The sequence below is a fragment of the Henckelia pumila genome, chromosome 1 (genome assembly GCF_033568475.1).
Source record: "Henckelia pumila isolate YLH828 chromosome 1, ASM3356847v2, whole genome shotgun sequence".
NCBI lineage: Eukaryota > Viridiplantae > Streptophyta > Magnoliopsida > Lamiales > Gesneriaceae > Henckelia > Henckelia pumila.
The window spans coordinates 90,549,097-90,574,397 of NC_133120.1; the positions used below are offsets into that span (position 1 = coordinate 90,549,097).

At 36.2% G+C, this 25,301-nt stretch overlaps 1 protein-coding gene across 2 annotated transcripts; it reads right to left on the minus strand.

Moving 5' to 3' along the window:
• Window positions 1–2,533: 2,533 nt before the first annotated feature.
• Window positions 2,534–12,394, minus strand: LOC140874976 (uncharacterized). 2 transcript variants are annotated; one of them, XM_073278490.1, is made up of 13 exons: window positions 11,084–12,394; window positions 10,474–10,651; window positions 9,887–9,999; window positions 9,711–9,809; window positions 8,806–8,875; window positions 8,246–8,301; window positions 5,336–5,386; window positions 4,969–5,073; window positions 4,810–4,854; window positions 4,519–4,606; window positions 3,599–3,804; window positions 3,210–3,293; window positions 2,534–3,001 (listed from the first exon to the last, which is right to left on the minus strand). In XM_073278490.1, the coding sequence occupies exons 1-13, from the start codon at window positions 12,281–12,283 to the stop codon at window positions 2,837–2,839; spliced, it is 2,460 nt and encodes an 819-aa protein (XP_073134591.1). In that variant the 5' UTR covers window positions 12,284–12,394; the 3' UTR covers window positions 2,534–2,836. The 2 variants fall into 2 exon arrangements, with proteins under 2 accessions (XP_073134591.1, XP_073134592.1); XM_073278491.1 differs by having other exon boundaries at window positions 2,824–3,001; window positions 3,625–3,804.
• Window positions 12,395–25,301: the final 12,907 nt, after the last annotated feature.

Sequence of the window (25,301 nt, forward strand, 5' to 3'; positions counted from 1 at the left end):
TGCATATTGTGAACTCAAACTGGCGACCAAGTAACTCGACGAACTATTATTCCAACGGCGTGCTACGTACAGTAGACCGAATAGTCCATATAACAAACTCAATTGATTGATGTTTATATTTTTTTATTTTATTAAAGAAAATGTTACTGCAGGGTGGACTTAAAAGACTTATATAATATTTTTAATAATTATAAAAATAAACTATATTCATGAAAATATTACGATTTTAGTCTTATAATTTATCATGTACTTTGGATTTTAGAAATGTAGCTTGTTAAAGATAGGTTTCACCTAATAATTTTTTTTTATCTCTTTTTTGTTAAAAATCACTCAATTCAAATAATATTATTTATTTAATATCAATATTCTCCTATGTAGCTCATTCGACGATAATTACATATTAAAACTTATCTAAGCAAAATGATAAGTTATTTCTCTCAAAATTTGAAATATTCGGTATCATTCTAATTTATTTCTTTCTTTATTTTTGCTTAGATAGATTTTAATTAATGTATGTAACATAAGTTTTATTTGCAGCATATGAGCAAATTGGCCAATCCGGGCCATCCAAATACAGATGGGGTATTACCTCCTCTGTAGGGTCGAAAAACCCGTATGGTATTTACTAGAAATCTAGAAAAAAACATATATATTGTTTATAATTTTTTAATTTCTTGAATGTATTGTAAAATAGTGCTAATTAATATAAAAACAAGTAGTTTGGAAATTCAAGAATATACGATGAAAAAGATAAATACAAAAAATGAAATTTCATAAAATAGTGCTAATTAATATTTTGTACATTCTAAAACCATTTAATATTTTTAATATTCCATGTATTTTGACTGAATGATGGGGTCAATTTTGTGTTGGCACAAATGGCCAATGGGGTAAGAACGTGCATGTGGAGGGGTCTTTGTTTGGGCAAAGAGGGAATTCCAAAGTTTAGACTAATTAGTGGTCTACGTACTCAAGTAACATGCATTGCCAAAATTTATATATCATTCCGTATTTATTACGTTTATGTTATTATTATTTTATTTTTTTGCATGTATTTTTATTTACATTCATCTCATCTTTTATTAATTTATTATTTATCCCATATAACATATGTGTGTGTATGTGATGTAATTTCTTCATTTTTTTATTTTATGTTTGCAGCGTATGTGATTTTAATTTGTCTACGTACGTACATAACATAAAATATTCGAAAAATGTGAAGTATTTTTTTTCAAATTTATTATATTCCGATTTTGAAGTCAAATATGAATTGGAATAAAGAGCCACCAATTAGGACGTAAGGCCATAATATTATTCAATTTGGTGTACCGAATAAAAATTTAACTCCTCCGATCCTCGTAAAAGGAAAGAGTCAACAAAAGGCAACGTCGTACCAAGACCCCCACTCAGGTAAGTGACGTAAGTCAACAACATGTGCTTTTGTTAGAATATAAGCATATATATATATACATACATATATATATATATTAAGCGTTAAATAATGAGTTTTTAATAGAATTGAGTTGATTTTTCCATTTAAATGCCAAAAGATTGTATTATGTATTTCAAAGCTCTATATTTTAGTACAAAATCTAGTTATTATTTGTTTTTTTCACAAACAATATAATGTATTTTTATATTTATCTTTTTAATATATCAATATGGAATAATGTGTGATGTATTATTCCATTGTTCCATTTGCAAATGTTGTTTGTCAAGGACTACTTGAGTAATCACAGTTTTCTCAACGTTATGGCTTACTGTAATGGTCAATATTTTCGTTCCCTTTTTCCAAAATAAAATACCTTTTTTTATTTTATTTTGATTTGTTTGGAAAAAAAAAAACATACATCTTGACTTGTACTATATTTATATACACACTTCACAAGGTGACTAATAATTTATAAGGGGAATGAACCATATGGGGTTTTTTGATTGATTGCATTTGCATCAAAATCATTAAACTGAATCTTCCATTTTTTTCTGAACAAATTAATTAATTAAAATTTTAGCAGACTTTATTTGCAAGACAAGATACGTCTGCTTTAAAATAGAGTTTCCGAATTTGAAAAACGCATACCTGAGGTGAGGTGCGTGCTGTCAATAAACAGAAACTGCCACGAAGCATAATTGATATAAGATTGATAATATTTTAAACAAGTGTTCATATATTTTTTTAATAATAAATAATAATATATCTTCTGATACTTTTGGCAGCATAAGCAATAATATAATTATTCAAATCATTTGGTCCATTAATCAGAGTAACCATGATGTAAGACTAAGTTTATTTGATTTGATTTTTTTTTTTCCTTTTTTGGTGGATAAGAATTCAAAACGTATTATTTATTTACACATCAATTTTGAATGTTTATGGACTTGGTTTGGGTCACTCCAAAGTCATATTGCACTGGCATCCATTGTTGATCGATGCCTGATGGGCCTAAAATTGGAATGTTCATCGCAGAAACAAACAGGCACACCGGCCAGGAACCACTAAAATCTTTGACATTTCATAGGAAATGGTATGATATACGAACAATTCAACCTCCATTTTAAAACAGCACCACAAAAAACATTCGATATGCCATAAAATGATTCTTCTCTATATTTATACACGTCAACAATTCCACACATCGACTATTGATCCAAAAATCGAGCATACAATCCATGAACCTAGAACAACCTTCAACAGACTTTAGATGTGGTTGAACTTTGGCTTTAAATGTGCCACTCCAACAAAAGAGAGTAAAACATCCAGCCTGAAGGAATTTCGGGTTGGACGCGTACGCTTAAAATTTACAACAAAGTAAAAACCCCACAAAAGTTGAGCAAATTATTCCTCATCCAATTCGACCCCACCAATTCTCTGTCGCCTTTTATCAAAAACGGCTCTGAAAGCCTCGCGCTCAGCACGTAATTGGTCTTGTAGTATTTTTGGTCTCTTCGATCCAACTGTCCTTTGAGCGAGCTTATCTTCCTCTGGCAGGGGATTCGACTTCTGCAACCATAACTCCAAACAGATCAACTAAGGCCTAGAAGGAGCATACTTTGCATTACCTTGCACCAATGTTGGCAAGGGCATGACTCAGTCGAGTTCATGTGGGGTAAATGTTATTATAGACCTTAATTGTATTTTAGTACAAAACAATCAAGTAGAATGGAAAGCTATACTGCTATACAGTAAGTAAGATGAGCAGGAATCTCACCAAGTTGTAGCCAGAACCAGGACCAATTACTAACGATACATTTGCTGTTTTCGCAGCACCTATTGAAAAACCAATACTGCCAACCTGAAGGACCACGATCCAAAAATATAATATAAGAACATAAAAATGTTGACATTAAAGGTGATTGATTACCTAGTCAAAGACTAACAATTTTCAAGATTCCAAGCTCGTTTTAAGTTTTGTTACATCTAAAAAAAATTCTACTTTTCATTAATTGTGTATATGAGCCCTCAAAATTTATTTTGGAGCTTATGGGCATCCACCATGACGGACTACTCAAATTTTGCCTAACACGAAAGTTTAAAGTTTAATTTGAAACACCAACCAGATGACTTATCTAACAAACAAAAAAGACAGTAGTTGTTTACCTGATCAGCCCAACATACAGATTTACCTTGGTTGCTGTATGATTTAGCTAAACCAGCGAGAGCACTCAATGTTACCCTGGTTACTTCAGCTCTTTGCACATCATCCTCGTCCAAATCATTTGACCATTTGCTCTTTCCCAATTCTGTCACCACCTCTATCGGATATTGTTCTACAGCATCCAACTTCTGCTCATCTTTTGATGTTCCTATTTTTTTTCAAAAATAAGATACTACATTATACAAAACACGGATTCTTTCAGACTAGCACACAAAAATTACTCAGCAGCCGTAACCAGCCCAAAATCCTTATTAATTGGATATGAAAGGATGTAGAGTGATGATGATAAAATGTATCTTCAGCAAACAAGACATCCTACTATAGTAATTGTAAATGATTCACTGACATCCTGTATTGCGTCCGAGACATGTTCAAAACAAATGCCACTTATAAGGATTCAAACAAAAATGCGTTCGCACCCAGTTAACCAAGTTTTTTTGCAAAATAATTTCCCACGAAATTATGAAGTAGCAGTACAATAGGTACTAACTTCTACAGGTGAACTAACAATCTAAAATCACATCTAACTCCATGATTGTTATTTTTAGAACTTTTTCATCCATCCGACGCCATCAAGATGTGAAATAAGTCAATAACCACTGTGAATACTATCATCCAGCAGTAAAAGCTGCCTGATACGATGCTAGTTTGTAAGTGATGGATTACATGGATAATATAATTCTATGATAAAACTGCTATCTGAGAAGTGAGAACATCTTTGTAGATTGAGAAAACTGCATCATAAATTGCAGTCGAAATATTTCTGTCCGTTGTCTTTCATGCATGTCGATACCAAGGGAACTAGATATAGACCTTCAATTAAAACCAAGAACATTGTGAATACCATCGGAAACCAGAGTACCTTCAGAAAGTGTTGTGTTTTCAGCACTTGCATCTTCTGAACCAGGGAGACCCCCGATATGATCTCCATCTTCTGTATCCATGTCAACCTAAGGAAATTTAGGTTATTTCCGTAAACATTATTTTGCAGAATGATAGAATAATAAAGATCTTCACTTACAAATAATAAATAAACCAAAAAGCAAGAAACAGTAATCATATTAACGATGCAACATCATAGGCTGAACTTTTAGTGCAGTAAACGACGAAAAAGAAAAAAGGAACCCAACAGCAATGTGGGCAGTGGATTTACCTCTTGAATCCCATTTTCCTCCAAATCATCTCCATGGAGTAAAGACTGCAATATAATCAGACCAGGGTTAAAATTCACAAAACGCAAATATCCTCAGCCTTAACAAATTCTTGTCATGCAGAATCTTGGTGCAAAACTGAGAAACTTTACTATTAATACCGTGACATCTAGCTTCATGTATAGGGGCGGTGCATCCTCCCATTGTTTAGCCATCTTTTGTATGTCATTTTGAGAGAAACAATGAACATTTCTTGCAGCACAGCCCTGAGGCCCACAATGAAAAAGAATGTCCATTAACGGACACTGACAGTACAGTTAACCCAGAGTCATTTCATGTAACATTAGGTAAACCCTCTCCCTCTGATTTCACAGAGCATATTATCCCCTCATTTTACTTAACCAGCGGATCTAATGCGCTATATAACGAATAAATAACTCAGGTAGATAACTATGACGAGCTACAATATTTACTTTATTAACCGAAAGGTATCATGAAAAAGTAACAAAACCCAAACAAGAAACTCACCACTGGATCTTTGTATGTGGCTTCTAGTAAGTAAACCTCATAACCAGATGTCTGCAATTAAAATCAAAATAAATTTTAAGCCAGAAATGATTGGATAATAATATGTCCCACATAGATTGTAAAAGTAAATAAATACAACACGCTAACACAGGATGAATAGAGAAGCTCAACTAACAACAGGCGAAAGTCGTAATATTTCAAGCAGAGCCAACCAGAATGTCCAAAAAGAAAATGCAACGATCATCTTTCAGAAAGGTTTTGCATGTGATAATCAAATTGTATCAAGAAGAGTATGCATATAACCTTAAGATATGTTTCAATTTCCAGATATTACTGTAGGACAGTCAAGATATTAAAAAGTAATATCATCATCTAATTCAGTTTGGTAAAATTTAAAACCAAATTGCCAAAGGAATAAACAGCAATCACATGTACTTTTTGAAGTGTGAATTCGAGTTGATTAGTTAGAAGAGTTGGTTGTTGCAAAATTATATTATGTATTCCTCGTGTTAATGTCAAGTCACAATTTCCCATCAAAAGAAAATGCCAAGTCATACTGATATATCTAAAACCCTCACACAGCTCACAATCAATTCATTCAAATTTAAATCATGTAACCCAGATGCTCATGCCTCCGAACCATTTTCCGTTTAAAATCAATGACAAAACAAGAAAAAGGGGGACAGTGGAGAGAGAACCATCACATGCAATCAAACAAAAATGAATCCTAGCTGCTATAAGAAACATATCTGAGATTGTTTGTAGATTAGGGATGACCTTAAAGTTAAGATTTGAAATTTGAGGCTTTTTGGCGTTAAAAATAATCATGATTTTACAGAGAAACACCACAATATGGAGTAGTGGGGACGTAGGCGAAGCAGTTAACAATTTTTTAACCCACCACTAAACCCGAAATTGGCAGTTCCTAAAACTATGATATTGTTTGTACTACTGAAAATGGTAAGACCTCCGGAGGGCTGTCAAATGGGTTGCTTCAAAAACAAGGAAAAAGCCTGGAATATGTTCACAGGAACAAACAGTAGAAGAAATGATTTGCCATAGTTTATCTAAATAAATTGACAGAGATTTGAATAATTAAAACAGTGTTCTTTCCGTAAAATATAACTAAAACAATTGTATGATAATTCTAATCACAATGAGGTATGGGTAGAACATTCTCAAACAGAAATTTCATTCCCATACAATTTACAAACAACAATAATCTTGCATGAATTCTTCTCTAAGCCTATGGGTGTATGCTTGGTCAGGGAAAGTAATTGACAAATTTTTATATGCATAAAGTGCATTCAATGCCCTCTTTGTTTTAGCAATTTCTTCTAAAAAGATTAAATGTAAATGAAAAAAGGAATGTATCATCGATCTTATCATTGATATTGTGTCAGAAAAATGTTCATGTAAGACAGAAATACGTTTCTGCTTCTTTTTGCTCACATGCAGATGACCTTGTTGAGTTTCTCTGGTGGATAAAGCATCAAAAAGGAGGAAACAATATTTTCTGATGTCCCATTTATATACATTTAACTCAGCCTAATGACATCAGCACTAGTCACACAAAAGATGATGGAACGACCCTGGAATGATGAAGTCAGACATAGGCATGTTTTGATGAACTTTCATAAACTGCCTGACTGTAACAAATCGTAATAAAAATTCTCAACTGAATAAGATTTAGCTTGTAACAATACACTAATCTTGTTTGAAGGTCACAGATTCTGAAAGCCATGACATTGAATATACATATATATATATATATATATATATATCTGACAAAGTCATTATACAATCACCAGAAACCACACGATGGATCTGTCAAAACCATTCAGACAAAAACATATAAATCAAATATTATAGTAATAAATCGTCTCGATCTCATTCATTCACTTTGTAAGCTGGTTCTGCTTAAATAATATTAGGTGATGGCTATTAATTTCACAATCATAAGCAAAATATTTACTTTTAGTCGAATGCCAAGGATTAAACCAATACCTTCCCCCAAACAAAAAAATGGGAATATTGCATCCAATCAAATGTCAACGAACTGATATCATAGATTTAAATTAATGGAAACAAGGGAGTGTCCCAGAAATAAACAAAGGCAGTCAGACAGAGAAAAAATTTGAAAGGGTCGCCTTTAAAGTGTTTAAGACGTGAACCACAGAACGGAAAACTTAAGAACCCATTATTTCGGGAATATTCAGATAATGATAGAGTCATTGGCATTGCATGGAATTTATGCAAGGTTTCTCTTTGAGAAAGTTCCACGAGGATTTGTGCAAAGAAGTTCAGAAACTACCGTAATCAGAATCACAAAACATTTATAAGCATTTCATTGAAATATATAATAAACACCAGGCCAACTGAGAAGCAGGTAGGAAAGGGTAATTCAAAGCTCTTGTAACAAGCATGGAATGTCAGAAGGGCCACAAAATTTGAACTCCAAAATTAATTCCAAATTTTTCGCAAGTTCAAAAACTGGAAAAGCACAACATTTAAGAATCAATATAGAATTAATAAGTTCAAGGAAGATAATGATCATTTTTTAAATGGTGTTAATTAGTTCAACTTCGGCACTCTACGCAGACAAAGGGATCTCAAAGATGGTAATTCATCTACAAAAACAATCAAACAGGCAGAAAGAAGAAGTCAAAAAGACACAGAACAAAGCATGGACAGAGGTAAGAGAGGAGAAAAATCTCCTCACTCTGTCATTCAGTATTTCTTTAGTAGCTTCGCAAGTAGGAAGTCGAGACACGCCTCAAACCAGAACAAACAACTTAACTTGCTACATTAAGTCCGCAAATAAAACCAAGAGATAATGGGCCTCTATGTTTTCCCAGAAAAGAGAGCAGCACACATAGAGAGACCAAAGTACAGAGAATGATGATATACCTTCGCAGTTGCCCAAAACTGAGCAAAATCAGCTACCCGCAGATTGCGGTCATCCACTAAGATGAAGCACAAATAGCAGCAAGAAATGGATCAATTGCCAAATAAACTGCATCTGTAGTTAGTAAAACTGAAGCAGCGCAAAGGCACTGCATGACCATTTAAGCTATAAGAAGACTATGCCTTTCAACTATTTCTGTGTATAACTATCCTACAGTGAAAGAAAATACTTTATACGTCCAAATGGAAATTTTCCAAGGGAAGCATCGTGAATGGGTCGACAAACTTGTAGGATGCAAACTGGCATACACCAAAATGTCAAAGCTACAACCAGCAACATAAGAAACTCCAACATTACTTTTGTTACTTAAACGAGATGAAAGCCAAAAAATGAGAGTAAGTTTAAAATGAACCGCACACCATCGCATCTCAAAAAATAAAAAATCATTCCCCACCAATTTGTTTAATGTAGATATAGTAAAAAAAACAGATATTAAAAGCAAAAAAACAAAGAAATTATCGTTTTGAAAATAACTTCTGCTTTCTCTACAGAAAGGCCATACCAATTACAAAGGAGAAAACCCCTTCATCAAGGGTCTTTTTAAATGCCTTCAGCATGCTTGACCGGTAAGCCTGATGGACAAACAAAATGTTATAGCGAGAATAATAAAGCAATGAAAACAGTTAAGAAGAGGAAAAGGTACTAAATCTATATTCACAGTAAACCTTTCACTAAAATCTCAACAATTCACTAGACGGGCAAATAATTTAACAGGCTACAGGAGCAATTCTAATTGCACGTCTGTGGCTTATAAAACTGCATACTCACAGCACAACCCTTTTAAGGTTTAGGCCACATCATTACATATGTAGGTTGCAAGAGAAATAACATAAAATCAAATGCTTCTTCTCGGTGTCCGCTTCATTGCTAGAAGCTTTCTATCTTTTGCAACTACTTAAGAGAACTGAGCTAATTTCATTTATCGCACAAAAATATAAACAATTAGGATTAAATCCAAATTCCAATTCATATTTAACCCAAGCAGAAAATTTCAATTTTACACCAACCAAAGGATGTCTAAAAAATTCCTTCCACATTCACTTATTTCAGAAAGCATGCTCTTCCCGACTGAGGTTACAGCAGAACAGTGACCATTTCAGGTTATCACACAGAACCAACTTCAGGAGATATCCTGGCCCCTTTTGGGTATTAAATTACCTGATTTTAAATCTTTGCATCATGTAAAAATACATTTACCTGAATTTGATTAAAAATTACCATAAGATCCATTGCTGTTCGACACATTACCTTGTGGTAGTAATGTAGTATTTTAGTCATAAAATTTCAACGACCTCGATCTCGAAGACAAAAGTTAAGATTGCATTCAGTTAAGGTCGCATGCTCCATTAATATGATTAATATCATAAACTCAAGTGTGTAACTAAATTATCAAATTGATTTTATCACCTCTTCCATCTCGGGTTCGTAACAGTATTCCATGACCTTCTTAGTTGGTTTTTTCCCGCGAACTGAAGAATTTGACTTTGAACCTTCGCTGTCTTCAACCTATACACAGATAAAAAAATCATTTACATATAATTGACGCATACTTGTCATAGTTACACATTAAGACATGCAAACACCTTTTCGACTTCAATCATGAAATAATCGTCCATGGAGTGAATCCGTGGAGCACTGCCACCATTTTCAACCTCGAGATCACGTAACATCTTTGCCAGGTAGCTCTTGCCACTGCCTGAGTATAATAAATTTCCAAATACTCTTAGCAGATAATATAACAATGATATATAGTTTTTGCAATAAAACAAGAGCATTTAGCCCATTTACTATACACTTTTTACGATATGTGGACTCCGTGCAATAACAATAGCTCATAATGCAACCAAGATTGACACTAATACCAGCCATAACGTGTGCAAAGCCATTAGAAACATCAGAATCACATTCAATGTGTGATTACCAATGTCGTGATATAAACTTTTATGTCTAACCTAGCTGTAATTAAGTTATATCATGTTCAGACAACAAGCTAAACTCCAGTTCATGGACAACCCACCACACACACACACAGTAGTTAATTTAGAGGCCTTTTCTGTGGCAAACAAACATGAATAAAAAAATTGAAAATATATAGATTAAAAAAATCAAAGCATAATTTATATGGTACAGATATTTGCAAGAAAAAGGAGAATGAAAATATGAATATAACCAGGAAGCCCTCGCAAAATTATGACGATGTGATCTGGACGGCTACTGCGATGTGGCTTTTTTAAAATGTGTGAGACATCCAAAGCTACTGACTTCTCTGAGAAGAGATTATGTGATGGAATATCCTCACTTTCTCTCAGATACGTATTGGATGGTGCCATCTGAAAGGCTTGAATTTCCTGAAAAGCAAAATTATAAAAGCTTCATTAAGATCCACAAATAACTTTCCACCTGTAATGAATCAATAAAGTAGCAACGATAAGATATATATCAATCATAAACCTATGAACTTTCTTTGGTCACTTCCAGGACACTGCTGAATAAGCAGCCCATGGCCATGAATTTGAACTTTTTTTAGCAATGTCAGTTTCTTGCAATCTAACAACCGAACCACTATTTTCTAATGCCAGCGCACTTAGAATTGACTAAAAATTACTTTGCCTTTTCCAGTCAATTTCAGTGCTGATCATCTAAACATTCCTCATGCAGAATCTTGGGTTCGTCGTTATCAATTCAGACAATTCTAACATAACCTATATATTATTGCTAAACATTCATCTTTTAGTATCACACAAGGAGACAGCAGATCAGAACTTTAACTAGTAGCATACCTCAGTGTAATAAACACCTGAATTTGGATTCGCTTTTCTTGAATATTCACTGGCTTCAGAGGAGATACCTTCAGAAACAACGGGATAAGGTGCCCGCAAAATGGGTGCAGACGCAGCTGGAACTGGAAACAGAAAGCCACCAACGGATGCAGATGATGTGATGCCTGGCTTCGACAAGTTCAACCCAGGAAGTTCTACTGGGAGTGGTGGCGGCGGCGACGTGGGAAGTGGAGGCTGCCCATTATACCCCTGTGATCGCTTCAACTGGCCCCTGTTCTCATTTGAACCAGATAAACTATGATACTTAGGCTCCATAGCTTGATGATGAGTTGCACCCGACTGTGAGATGCATTTGCTAAACTCTGGCTGGCTTTGGGTTGGAAACTCGATTATCTCTTGTGAAGTAGGTAAAGTATTATACATGTGCGTTTGATGAACTCGGCGGGCCTGATCTAGATTTTTATAACCATAAGCCCTGTCACTGTTATTCTCGCACGCTTGATTCTGCATAAAATTATTCTCAGTTCGTTCATATTGCAATCGCCCTAAATCCGCGACCTCCTTTTGTCTATACTCAGGTTCGGCATCAAAATTTCTCTTTCCGTACATATTACTTTCTTTACAGTAACCGCTCTCGTTACCCTGGAAAGGATGGCTAAAATGGTTCATCTTCTCGAAAGTATAAGCTGAAATTTTCTTTCCCAGATCATTGCTCATGTTTAAATCATGATTCATAGCACCGTGATCGCGTATCAATTTCAATCTCCTCTCGTCTTCCCCAGGCGGGATCATATAATCGCCGTTCACGTAGTGGCCAGGACCGGAACTGTGGCCGGAATAGTCGATTCTCATTCTCTTGGCACCAATCGTCTGGGCATCGTCGTAATCCAGCCTAGATTTCAGATTTCCATAAAAACCTTCACCGACATTGGAGTTATTGCTCCATGGCCTTGGGAGAAGTTGCGGTGGTCGCGCGTAAGGATTCGCAGCGGGGGGGCCTTGGTGGTCGATGAACGGATCATATGGCGGAGGAGGAGGCATAGGAGGTAGGTGATGGTGGAAGAATTGCTCTGAGTACTGTGACCGCGGTGGTGGCGGTCTGAGATATTGTGGCGGAGGAAGGCAAAATGGGAAGTGGGAATTTGAGCAGATAGGGCAGAGATTACATACCTGCGGTTTTGAATGCCATGAATGCTCCATAATTGAGCAGCTAATGTGCAGGAGAATTGAACTTTCGAAGATCTAATTAGGGTTTGGAGAAGGAAGGAGGTGGAGGAGGAGGAGGAGGAGGCCGAATCTAATTTGGTCAGACTACGTCCGGATAACGAACAAAAATATCGATTTCTCGACGTATTGTTTCGAAATTTTTTTTATTTTTATATATTTTTTTGATATATCAAATTTTTTTTCAATATTTATACGGTATCAATATGAATTTTTTTCATACCAAAATTTCGATATCGATATTTATATGAATTTTTTTCATACCAATATTTTAGATACGATATACCAAAAACCCACCCCTAGGCCAGACAGACAATGGCTCAAAAGTCAAGATTCATGTGTCATGCTCGTCTCACGCACCAATAATTTAACGATTTCAGACATATATTCAACCAATTGTAAGGATACACCAACCCAACACACCTATTTTAGGTGGTGGATGGGTCAATCCGCAACCCATCACTAGATAGGGCAGGGCGGGACGGCCCATTTTTTAGGTGAGTTGAGAAATTGCCAACTCAATTCACCAATTTTGTATAGCGGGGCGGACTAATCCGACGGGCTTAACTCATTTTAACACCTCTAATGTTGAGATCTAAACCATCAAATAAATTATTTGGATACTACCCAAAAGGTAGAATTTCATTAACCCATTTTTATGTATCTATCTAGATATATTTTGTGTTTGTATATATAGTTTTCCCACAAAGTGTGCAGAGTTTTTACGAGCGAGATGTTTTAGTGTTCTGTTTTTTAACTTAGAATTATGTTTTAGTGATTGCTCACAATAAATCTACACATTAGGTGCGTGTGATCAAAACTAGTATATATATATTATGTTTTTTTATGTTGTATACATGTCACGTTGAGTTTACCATGTTCTTGAGATAGTTATGTCAGTGATTGCTCTGTCATCTATTTGTTAGACAATTGGACACTGGGAGCCGCTTTTGTCGACTATGGTTGTCACATATATTGGTTGTCGACGATCTCAATCTGGTGTTGAAGTCACCTCTTTATGTGACGGCGCAACATGCAACATATCGTGGTGCATCCAAACAGAGCATGTTGATCTTGTTTAATCATTGGTATCATGTACACGTGTATCATATAGGCTTGTGTACTCGTAATTTTATATAGGATGATTTATCGCTCATGTCCTCGATTGTTTCTCTTTTCATTTCACGAGACATGTCTTAGGCTGGATGAACCCGACGGAAGTGGACGTGGAGCTAGTAAGGGTAATGCTTGCAAGAGTTGTTCTTCCGATTTATTTTGTATCTTAGGTTTAGATACTATGTTTTGTTGTTGGTTGTTTTATTTTTGGTTTTTCATTATCTACTTCAATTGGGATTGTTTTTAAATCGATCGGACCGGTCGGTTCGTCTGGTACATACTTTGAAACCGTTTTAGCAGTCAAAACCGATCAGACCGATCAAGAACCAAAAAAACTAGTTGTTAGAACCTAATGGGGGGGGGGGGATTTAGGTTCTATTGGCAACTTTAGCAATTTAAAGCGATTATGCAAATACGCAAGCGGAAGACTTAAAGCAATTAATAATAAGTGCAGTAAATAAATGCGTAATGTAAATAAAGCAGTAAAAGGGATAAGAGATGTTTATGGAAGTTCGACGATAAATCGTCTACGTCTCCTCTTCTTGGTTAAGATCGATTAACCAAGGATCCACTAGCACTTCGAACGACTTGGCTTTGATGGCTCCAAGGATAGCCTTACAACTTGACACGATCACTGCGCCGATACAACTCAACACTTGGCCTTAAGGGCTCCAAGGATAGCCTCAACAATCACACAACACTTGATTTCACACTCAAGTGTTTACACCAACGATTTTCACAACCCCGAATACAACTCGATATATGAATATATTTTGAAAGCTCAAAGGGGCTACAAATTTCTCAACAAATAGCTCAAATAATGCTTAAGAGGATTGAGAGACTTGAAGATGTTGGGATGCTTGAAATGGTCTCGGAATGCCTCTATTTATAGTTGAAAATTCGGCATCGATCGGAACTTCCGTTCCCAGCATCGGAGCTTCCAAAATTTGAATTCTGAGTCACGCGGTTTGTACAGGATCGGAACTTCGGATCTTACTTCGGAGCTTCCGATCGGCGCATTAAATATGTTGTCGGGCAAAAGTCTTCCGGACAAGATTATCAGGCCGCCGTAGTAGATCGGAACTTCCGATCTATGATCGGTGCTTCCGATCTCGTCACTTCGTAGCTTCCGTTCTGTTTCCGAACAATATAAAATTCCTTCAAAAAGATCGGAGCTTCCGAACCATGATCGGAACGTCCGATCGTCCCTTAGCTTCCGAAGATCCTTCTGTTCTGGATCGGAGGTTCCGAACTCCAATCGGAACTTCCGAACTCGTAGTAGTATAAGTCTTTGAAATTTGTTTCTGATCTTGAATAAACTTGTACGAAATTGAGCCTTGAAAATTTTAACTCTGTAATAAGCTCATTGTAAACATTAGTAACATTTTAACCTAGATTTGTTAATCATCAAAACATAAACAAAAGGGCCTTGTTAATGGATTAAAAACATTAATCTCACAATCGAGATTTATATGCGTTTAAGGCGTAACAATCTCCCCCTTTTTGATGATCACAAAACTTGGTTAAAAAATAGAAAATAACAATAGACAGTAAAAAGCATATAAGTATTTAAATTGCATGTAAAAACTCCCCCTGAAATAAGCAACAAAGTTTTTAACAAATAAATAGTTTTTACTCAATTTAACTGTTAAACCAATTAATTCTTCCCCTTTTTGTGATAAGCAAAAAGTAATAATAAGTGAATAAAAGAGAATGAATATAAACTATTTATTCCAATAGAATTTAAATTTTACATAAGACCAAATACAACTTAAAATGCAAAATAAAAATCTAAGAGTCATCATCGCGAGTCGGCGGAGGATAGCGAGAGGTGAACTCATCAAATCGGGTCTCCAAAGAAGCAACTCTAGCAGTCAACTCGGAAAAGTGAGTGTGCATGCTCGTCTCCATACGATGAAGTGTCTCGAATAGACGGTCGCTAGGGAATTGGTTTGCTGGGGTTGCAGGGACCTCAGGAGTTTGGAAAGGAACATCTTCAAGGTTTGCCGCAAAGGCCTCAAAATCGGAAGATGATGGAATATCAGAGTTAGGAGGACCAGTCGGAAAACCTTTGATTTGGATAGAGTGGGGAAGAGAGGAATATGGTAAATGAAAGGCAGAAATAGGTGAAAATCTAGAAAATACTCTTCCTCGATCTTCAACCCATCGAGAGTATACAGGATTCCAGGATAAATCCATCCTGGTGATAGACTGATGGTTAAAGATGTGACTTGGTGGGATTTCAATAGAAGGTATCCCCTCAAATTCAACATCGAAACGACTCAAAATCCGGTTGATAAACCGGGCATAAGGAAAAGAAACCTTTTTCACCGTCTTTGCCGTGTGATGCATAGTCTGCATAACAAAGCGTCGAAGGTTAAAAGATCGAGATGAAATGATATGAAATAGAATGTATAAATCTAAATATTTGCAAGTGGAGAGGTCTCCACTGCGAGGAACAATAGAAGTGGTAATGATTTTTTGAATGATTTGAAAATCAGGACAAAGACTCTTGAGGTGGATACGATCATCAGCAGCAGTAGCTGGACGACCAAGAATGGTAGAAAGTAACAACTCGCGATCAAAAGTAGGATCATTTTGAGGCCAGTTCTGCGAGAAGTATTCACCGGGTCCATTCCTGGGAAGATCAAACCAGGAGGACAAATCAGCAGAAGAAAAATGAATATGCCTGCCTTGAACAATCGTGGCAATGGTGATCTCACCATGACCTAATTCGAGTTCAAGATTGGCATAGAACTCGTGAATGAGAGAAATGTAGATGGAGTCAGGGACAGATGGAAGAAAGAAAGATTCCCATTGTTGAGCCTTGATAAGGTCCAACAGAAGGAGATGAGACTGGGCTAAATAGGCAGAATCTAAGATACGACCAGGATGAATAGTACGGTCCTGATAGTCTTCGGGAATGGGCCTAGAGATGGCAGGCTGGGTCGGATCATGAGATTGGGCTTGGCTTGTGGTGGCTAAGCACGACGGCGTTTGGATGCAATTTAGAGAGGTTTAGATCGGATTAAAGGGAGAAAATAAGATGATTTTTAGGTGTGAAAAATCGGAATGAGCGATCTGATATTTATAGGGACGAAATCGATCGGACGTTCCGATCGTGCGGTCGACTTAGATCAAGACACGTGTCGATCGGAAGCTCCGAACGTTCTTCGGACGTTCCGATCCTGAAGCGGTAATTAATTTTAAGGCGGTGAAAATAATTCAAAAAGCCGGATAAGATGTGGATCGGAAGTTCCGATTTGTGATCGGAGGTTCCGATCTATATCTTGGAGGGAAAATTACCGCGTAGAATAGGAAATGGCGGGATAGGGATCGGAAGTTCCGATCCTCAATCGGTGTTTCCGATCCGGAATCGGTGGTTCCGATTCAGAATCGGTGGTTCCGATCCACCTGAGGTAAAATTGCGATTTTTGACTCTTTAATTTTAAATTTTGCAAATTAATTCTTAAACAGATAAACCATATAAAAATGTGAGCTTTTTAGTATTGAAAAATACAATTAATTTGTATTCTCCAACATTAATTTGCTCGAATTTTTTAATATTAAGCTCCCCCTTAATATGACATTAATTTTAACTTATGTCTACAAGCGATTACAACTCAATCATGCCAAGTTCACCACGCAAACGAATAAAAGTATTTTCATCTAGTGGTTTTGTAAAAATATCGGCAATTTGATTTGACGTGTCAACATATTGAAGTTCAACTTCATTTCGTTCGATGTGGTCACGAATAAAATGATGACGAATGTCAATATGTTTGGTGCGCAAATGTTGAATCGGATTCTTTGTAAGACAAATGGCGCTAGTGTTGTCACAGAAAATAGGGATTTTTGAAAAAGAGACGCCATAGTCGAGCAATTGATGCTTCATCCAAAGAATTTGCGCACAACAACTACCAGCAGCCATATATTCGGCTTCGGTCGTTGACAATGCAACACAGTTTTGCTTTTTGGAAAACCAAGAAACTAAACAGTTTCCTAAAAAGAAACAGGTTCCACTAATGCTTTTCCTGTCCACCTTATATCCACCAAAGTCGGCATCACAGTATGCTTTTAAATCAAAGAAAGAATTTTTCGAATATCACAAGCCGAGATTTGGAGTATTTGAAAGATATCTGAAAATGCGTTTTAAGGCGAACAAATGTGATTCCTTTGGACATGATTGAAATCGTGCACACAAGCAAACACTAAAAATAATGTCCGGTCTACTAGCAGTAGCATAAAGTAAGGAGCCAATCATACTACGAAAGGAAGATTGATCTACAGTTTTACCATTTTCATCCTTGTCGAGTCTGATTGCTGTGCTCATCGGTGTGGATGATGATTTTGTGTTCTCCATCCCAAACTTCTTTAGAATTTTCTTGATGTATTTTCTTTGGTTCACAAAGAACCCATCCTTGCACTGTTTGATTTGCAATCCGAGGAAATAGTTAAGTTCCCCCATCATGCTCATCTCAAAGTGTTCCTGCATAAGCTTGGAGAAATCTTGACAAAGAGATTCGTCAGTAGAACCAAATATTATATCATCAACATAAATTTGCACAATCAAAAGATCATTTTTGACATTCTTGGTGAATAAAGTAATGTCGATCTTTTCTCTTGAAAAACCATTTGAAAGCAAGAAAGTAGACAATTTATCATACCAAGCTCTAGGAGCTTGTTTCAATCCATACAAAGCTTTGTTTAATCTATATACATGATCAGGCAGTAAAGCATCAACAAAGCCATCAGGTTGTTCAATATAAACTTCTTCTTTCAATTCACCATTCAGGAATGCACTCTTAACATCCATTTGAAATAACTTAAAATTTATAGAGCAAGCAAAAGCAAGTAGCATGCGAATAGATTCTAGTCTAGCAACAGGCGCATAAGTCTCATCATAACCAATGCCTTCTTCTTGACTATATCCTTTAGCTACAAGCCTAGCTTTATTTCTAGTGATAGTGCCATGCTCATCAAGTTTATTCCTAAACACTCATTTAGTTCCAATAATAGATCTATCATGCGGCCTAGGAACAAGATACCAAACATCATTGCGTTTAAACTCATTCAAATCATCTTGCATAGCAATAATCCAAGAATCATCTAATAAAGCATCATCAATACATTTAGGTTCAACATGTGAAACAAAAGCAAGATGATTGCAAATATTATTTAGAAAAGAACGAGTGGTTACACCCTTCGAAGGACTTCCAATGATAAGATCTATAGGATGATCTTTGTGAAGCGTCCAATCCTTCAGAAGTGGTGTTTCTTCAACAGAAACATCTAAATCATTTAGACTTGATGAAGCCATCTCTTCTTCGAATAATTCTACATCATCATTGTTAGTGCGAGAGACTATTGACATAGATTCATCAAATACAACATGCATAGATTCTTCAACAAGTAAAGTACGTTTATCAAAAACTCTAAAAGCCTTACTTGTTGTGGAATATCCAAGAAAAATACCTTTGTCGGATTTGACATCAAATTTTCCAAGGTTGTCCTTACCGTTATTATGTATGTAGCATTTGGAACCGAAAGCTCGAAAGTAAGAAATGTTAGGCTTTCTCCCTTTCCATAATTCATATGGAGTTTTCTTGAGAATTGGCCTTATTGATACACGATTAATGATGTAACAAGCAGTGTTCATTGCTTCAGCCCAAAAATATTTTGGTAGAGAATGCTCACATATCATGGTCCTTGCAATATCCACAAGTGTCCTATTTTTTCTCTCAACGACCCCGTTTTGTTGAGGAGTCCTAGGACAAGAAAAATTGTGACCGATGCCTTTCTCTTCACAAAAAATTGTAAAACTCTCATTTTGAAATTCAGTTTCGTGGTCACTACGGATCTGTTTTATAGAAAGATTTTTCTCATTCTCAACTCTTTTGACAAAAGTTTTAAAATAATCAAAGACATCATTTTTGTGGGCTAAAAACAATGTCCACGTGTAACATGAGAAATCATCCACAATGACAAATGCATAAAGCTTCCCTCCTAGGCTAGCGTTCCTCGAGGGACCACATAGATCTAGGTGAAGAAGTTCAAGGGGCATAGAAGTAGTGAAACGCCTACTACTAATAAAATGCGGAAAAACTTTTTTTTTTTTTTTTTTTTATACTATACTATATACATATACGCCCATACATATATGTATAAACTTTAAAAATAATATTACAAATAATAACTCGCTTAATAAAATCATAAACATTTATTTGATAAAATCTTGAGTCATGCAATAGATAAAATAATGTCTATAATGAAAATTTATAACTTATGTCTACTAAAATCATGAAAAATCAATAAGTAATCATAACCACTGAAAACATAAAAATATCCTGAATAAATAACTCATGCATAAATAAAATTCTAGCGAGACGGTCACGGGGCCACTGCCATGCTCGCTCATACGTCCTCGCCACCGGTAGGAGCTACATCATACTCACCTGCACCATATAAGCGTAGTGAGCTTAGAGGCTCAACATGTCTAATCCTTTATAACAAGGTTAAAAATAATGCATCACGTAAATACTAATACATATACATGTACATGAGCATGCGTGGAAACATTTTTCATAACATAAATGCTTAATCATAAATCTTATACATAACATAACTTTCTTCATCATACATAACATAATTGAGCATGTCATAAACATAAAAACTGTGTATGGTCATATCCATGAATGTGACTGATAACTGTGCCGACTGATCAGTCTAAAGAACCATCGTACGTGGCGGTGGATAAATCCACCTCTATGCTGGTAGTAAACTACCTCTGTGCCAGTGGTAAAACCCACTTCTATGCCGGTAGTAGAACTACCTCTGTGTCAGTGGTAAAACCCACTTCTATGCTGTCACATCACTTCAATTTCCATAAAAATATTTTTCATGCTCAAATCTTAATCATAAACACATCATAAAATATTTCATGTATGCATGCACTTAAAATATGTCCGTAATATATATTTAATTAATTTTAATAATAAATATACTTTTACTTAAAATAGACTTCATGCATAAAAATAATTAAATATATATTCCGGACTTAGTTTATTTTCATGGATTGGTCCAGACTGCTGGTCTCTCTACTAACCCCTTAACTGACTTAAAGCCTGTTAACTAACTTAAAGCCCATAATTAAATAATTAATTTTAAAAATTATAATTTTTACTAAAATAAAATACTTAAATGTTATTGGGCTTAAATAAAAATATTTAGGCCCAATAACTAATTAATTCATAAAAATTCCTAGACTGGCCCAATAAAATCACTGACTAGCCCAAAAATTCCGATGGGCCCACGGGCCCATAAAATTATTGGGTTAACTTAAAATAAATTTAAAAAGCCCAAATAAAATTATTTGGAAGCCCAAATAATTTTATTTCTAATTAAATGGCCCAAAAATCCAATTAAAGCATTAAACATTTTAAAATTAAAATACTCGAGCCCGGCCCACCTAGCCCGGACCCGGACCTGCCTGACCCGACCCTAGACCCTACTGACCCAACCCACTACCATGACCCGACCCGGAACCACCCAGAACCCCCCTTACCCGACGCCCCCTCTCCTTGCCCTCGGCTGCGCGAGCAGCAGCCTTCCGGGGCAGTTGCCGCCGTGCTCCGGCCGTCCACTGGCCGGAGCACCACCACCTACCTCTAGCCCTCTTCAAGACGTTTCCAACCATGTAAGAACCAGCCCAAACCATCAAGTATAGAGGGAGAACGAAGCTCTGCAAAACTGCCTACCCGCAGCTCGCGCGCAGACAGGAGCAGCTGTGGCGTTTTGCTTCGTTCTCGAGATTCCGACCACCTAAAATCGCGAAACCAATTGAAAAACTCAGCCAACATCTAGTAGGTTCCAACCCAACAAACCTCACCCAAAATAGTGGCCTGAGGAGGGAGAACGAAGCCTTCTCCCTCAGAACACAAATCTGCGCGATCTGGTGCACTAGAGGAGAAGTGCTTCGTTTCAGACCAACCATGGACAAAACCAACAGGACCACACGACCACAAGGACCCTAAGACATGCCCTCAGATGTGGATTAGCCGCCTGGACCTTTACCATGCATAAAAAACGTGATCATACTCATGAAAAATCAAGCAAAACGTGAGAAAAAGGAAAGGAAAATACCATCTGCATATACTTCTGAACAACAAACATATATACCACAAACTTTCTGCTGTAAAAACCAAAATAATAGCTTATATGGTGTTGAGAAAAGAATTAAACATGCCTTTCGTAATTATTTGACAACGAACGATGCGTTTACGGGACTCCGGGATGACGAACCTCCAAAATAACTCAAAGAACTCAAAGCTTTCGGTTATGGGGCTGTTGTTTCTATTGAAGCCGATGAAGGAGAAGGTGAGGGAGAGGATGGAGGCGGCTTAGACGTGAGTTTAGAGTGTAGGGTTTGGTTTAGGATAATTTTTTTTGTATAATAAATATTAACTAAATAATATAGATAATATACCATAGAAAAATATAATTTAAAACTCTCTAATAATAATAAAAATCTGATAAAATATCTCCTAATCTCGAAATTATTAAATAGGCAAATTTTAAAAATTAATAAAAGTCAATAAAGAGACTAATTTTGGCTAAAAATAGCCCCTTAAATAAATATATAATTAAATACTAAAATTTTCTTGACAAAATACCTTAAAATATTATTTTAAGGCTCATAAAACTCATAAAATATTTTTGGCTAAATATTTTGGTATCTCGTCCGTCCACGGTCCCGTCTACGCGATCAAAACCAATTAATTTCCATAAATCACAAAAATCACTAATTTTGGGTTAAATGCTAAAATAACTTAAATTATGCATATAAATCACATAATAACACATAAATTCATTTAACCCTTATTTTAAAATTAATTTCTCCTAATTATGCATGCGAATTTACGTATTAAAATTTCCGGGTGTTACAAGTAGATATAAAATTTTTGCTTTTAAAAAATTCTCTTGTATATTTGCCAAGTTGACACGCATCACAAACAGAATCTAATTTTAAATTGAGTTTTGGCATACCAACAACTAAATCAAGTTTAAAAATTTTTCTATGGTACTAGGACCAACATGACCTAGTCGTCTATGCCAAAGAATGTTGTCATCAACATTCAAGGATACAAGGCTTTTAATATTTGATAAAGATAAATTGTTTAAAGAAATCTTGTATACATTTTCACTTCTACATCCTTTGAAATTTATGGATTTGTCAGTCATGAGTGATATAGTGCAGTGTTGGGGAGTGAATTTGACTTCATAACCTCTATCGCACAATTGACTTATGCTTAGTAGATTATATTTAAGCCCTTTCACTAGGAGTACATCATCAATCAAGCAGGATTTAGAAATACCTATTGAGCCGATTCCTTCGATAACTCCTTTGTTGTTGTCTCCAAAGGTGACAGTTTCCTTCTCCTTTGGTTTGACGGATTGGAGTAGATCTTTGTTTCCCGTCATATGTCTAGAACATCCACTGTCTAGATACCATATGCTAGGGAGAACAGTTTTCCTATTTCCCTGCAAAAATTGGTTTTGGTACCCTTTAGTTCTTTTGGGTCCACAATGTTAGAAAAGAGAGATATAAAATAGACTTCTAAGAGTTCAGTCTCTCATAGCAACATCATCGCCACTTTCTAAGAGTGCTCCCAGTAGTAGGTAGGGCTATGGCCTCTTTAAAAACCTATTTTCTTGGACAGAGCAGCGTTCATCAGGAAGACCAGTCGCAAGTCAAGGCAGTTTAAATCGGTCTATGATGAACTCCCTTAGATCATGATCTCATAATGTCAACTGATGAGTTGTTAAGTACTCTTAGGCCTCCATTTCATATAACTCTTTTGATCATATTGAAATCTCAAGGATCTGCATTTATATCTAGCATGACCAATTTTACAACAATAAGAGCATGTAGGGGGTGATCTCATTTTTGCTTTAGCAATTAGACTAGTAAAGTCTATTGATTTCTTACCGTACCCTATTCCACCCTTATCAAAACTACATTTCTGCATGCTAAGTAGATTATTCAATTTATTACTACTGACATTGAACTTATTAAAAGATTTTTCTAAGTGGGCTATGTCATCCTTTAATCTTACGTTTTCATGCCCCTTAGTTTCTAATTCATTTTTAAGGCTTTTATTTTCCTTTCTAAGTGACTTAGCCATATCAAACATTTGTTTATATGCATGTAGTAGTTCGTCATAGGAAGGTACCTCGTCATCGTCGTCGGAGACGATGTCATCACTTTTAAGCCATGAGGAAGATGTTTGCTTCCTCCTCGTCATCGTCGCTATCACTCCAAGTGGCTATGAGTGCTTTATTCTTTCCCTTGTCAACTTTCTTCTTGAGAGGACACTCATTTGCATAGTGGCCTTGTTGTTGACAGTTGTAGCAGGTAACTTCTTTGTCCGTCTTCTTTTTGAAGTTGTTTCCTCGCATAAATCTTTTGAATTTTCTTGCAAAGAGTGTCATATCATCGTCTTCATCTTCTTTGGATTGGCTAGATAGAGCAATCCCCTTTGCCTTGATATCTTATTTCTTTATTTCTTTCCTTGTTGATAGTTCCAACTCATGGGTTTTTAGAGTCCCATGAAGTTGATCAAGGTCATAGGAAGCGGTGTCGCCTTTGTTGGATTCTATGATAGCCGTCCTCTTGGCATTCCACTCCTTGGGTAAGGCGCGTAGAGCTCTCCTCCACGCTTGTTTGGTTGGATATTGTTCCCCGAGTTGGGCTAGCTCATTGATAATTTGAGTAAGCCTTCGAAACATAGTATCTACATCTTCATTTGATTCCATCTCGAATGTTTCGTATTTGAGTTGGAGTAGATCGATCTTTGTTTCTTTGACTTGATTAGTCCCTTCATGGCATATCTCCAACTTGTCCCATATCTCTTTAGCGGATGAGCACATTGAGATCCGGTTGTACTTGTTCATATCTAAGGAACAATGAAGAATATTCATGGCCTTAGCATTTTGAGATATAAGTTTCATATCCTCCTTAGAAAAGTCGTCCATTCCCTTAGGAATTTTGACACCCTCAACCTCTTTAGTAGGTATATAGGGACCTTTCACAGTAACCTTCCAAATGTCATAATCTACGGATTGGATATATAGGGACATTCGATTTTTTCAATATCCGTAGTTTATGCCATTGAAAAGAGGAGGACGATTTGTTGATTGCCCTTGAGCATAGTCGCTCGCTAGATTTGCCATAAGAACCTTTTTGAAAATATTTTGAAAAAGGTGGCTTTGATACCACTTGTTAGAACCTAATGGGGGGGGGGGGGGGTTTAGGTTCTATTGGCAATTTTAGCAATTTAAAGAGATTATGCAAATACGCAAGCGGAAGACTTAAAACAATTAATAATAAGTGCAGTAAATAAATGCGTAATGTAAATAAAGCAGTAAAAGGGATAAGAGATGTTTATGGAAGTTCGACGATAAATCGTCTACGTCTCCCCTTCTTGGTTAAGATCGATTAACCAATGATCCATTAGCACTTCGAACGACTTGGCTTTGATGGCTCCAAGGATAGCCTTACAACTTGACACGATCACTGCGCCGATACAACTCAACACTTGGCCTTAAGGGCTCTAAGGATAGCCTCAACAATCACACAACACTTGGTTTCACACTCAAGTGTTTACACCAACGATTTTCACAACCCCGGATACAACTCGATATATGAATATATTTTGAAAGCTCAAAGGGGCTACAAATTGCTCAACAAATAGCTCAAATAATGCTTAATAGGATTGAGAGACTTGAAGATGTTGGGATGCTTGAAATGGTCTCGGAATGCCTCTATTTATAGTTGGAAATTCGGCATCGATCGGAACTTCCGTTCCCAGCATCGGAG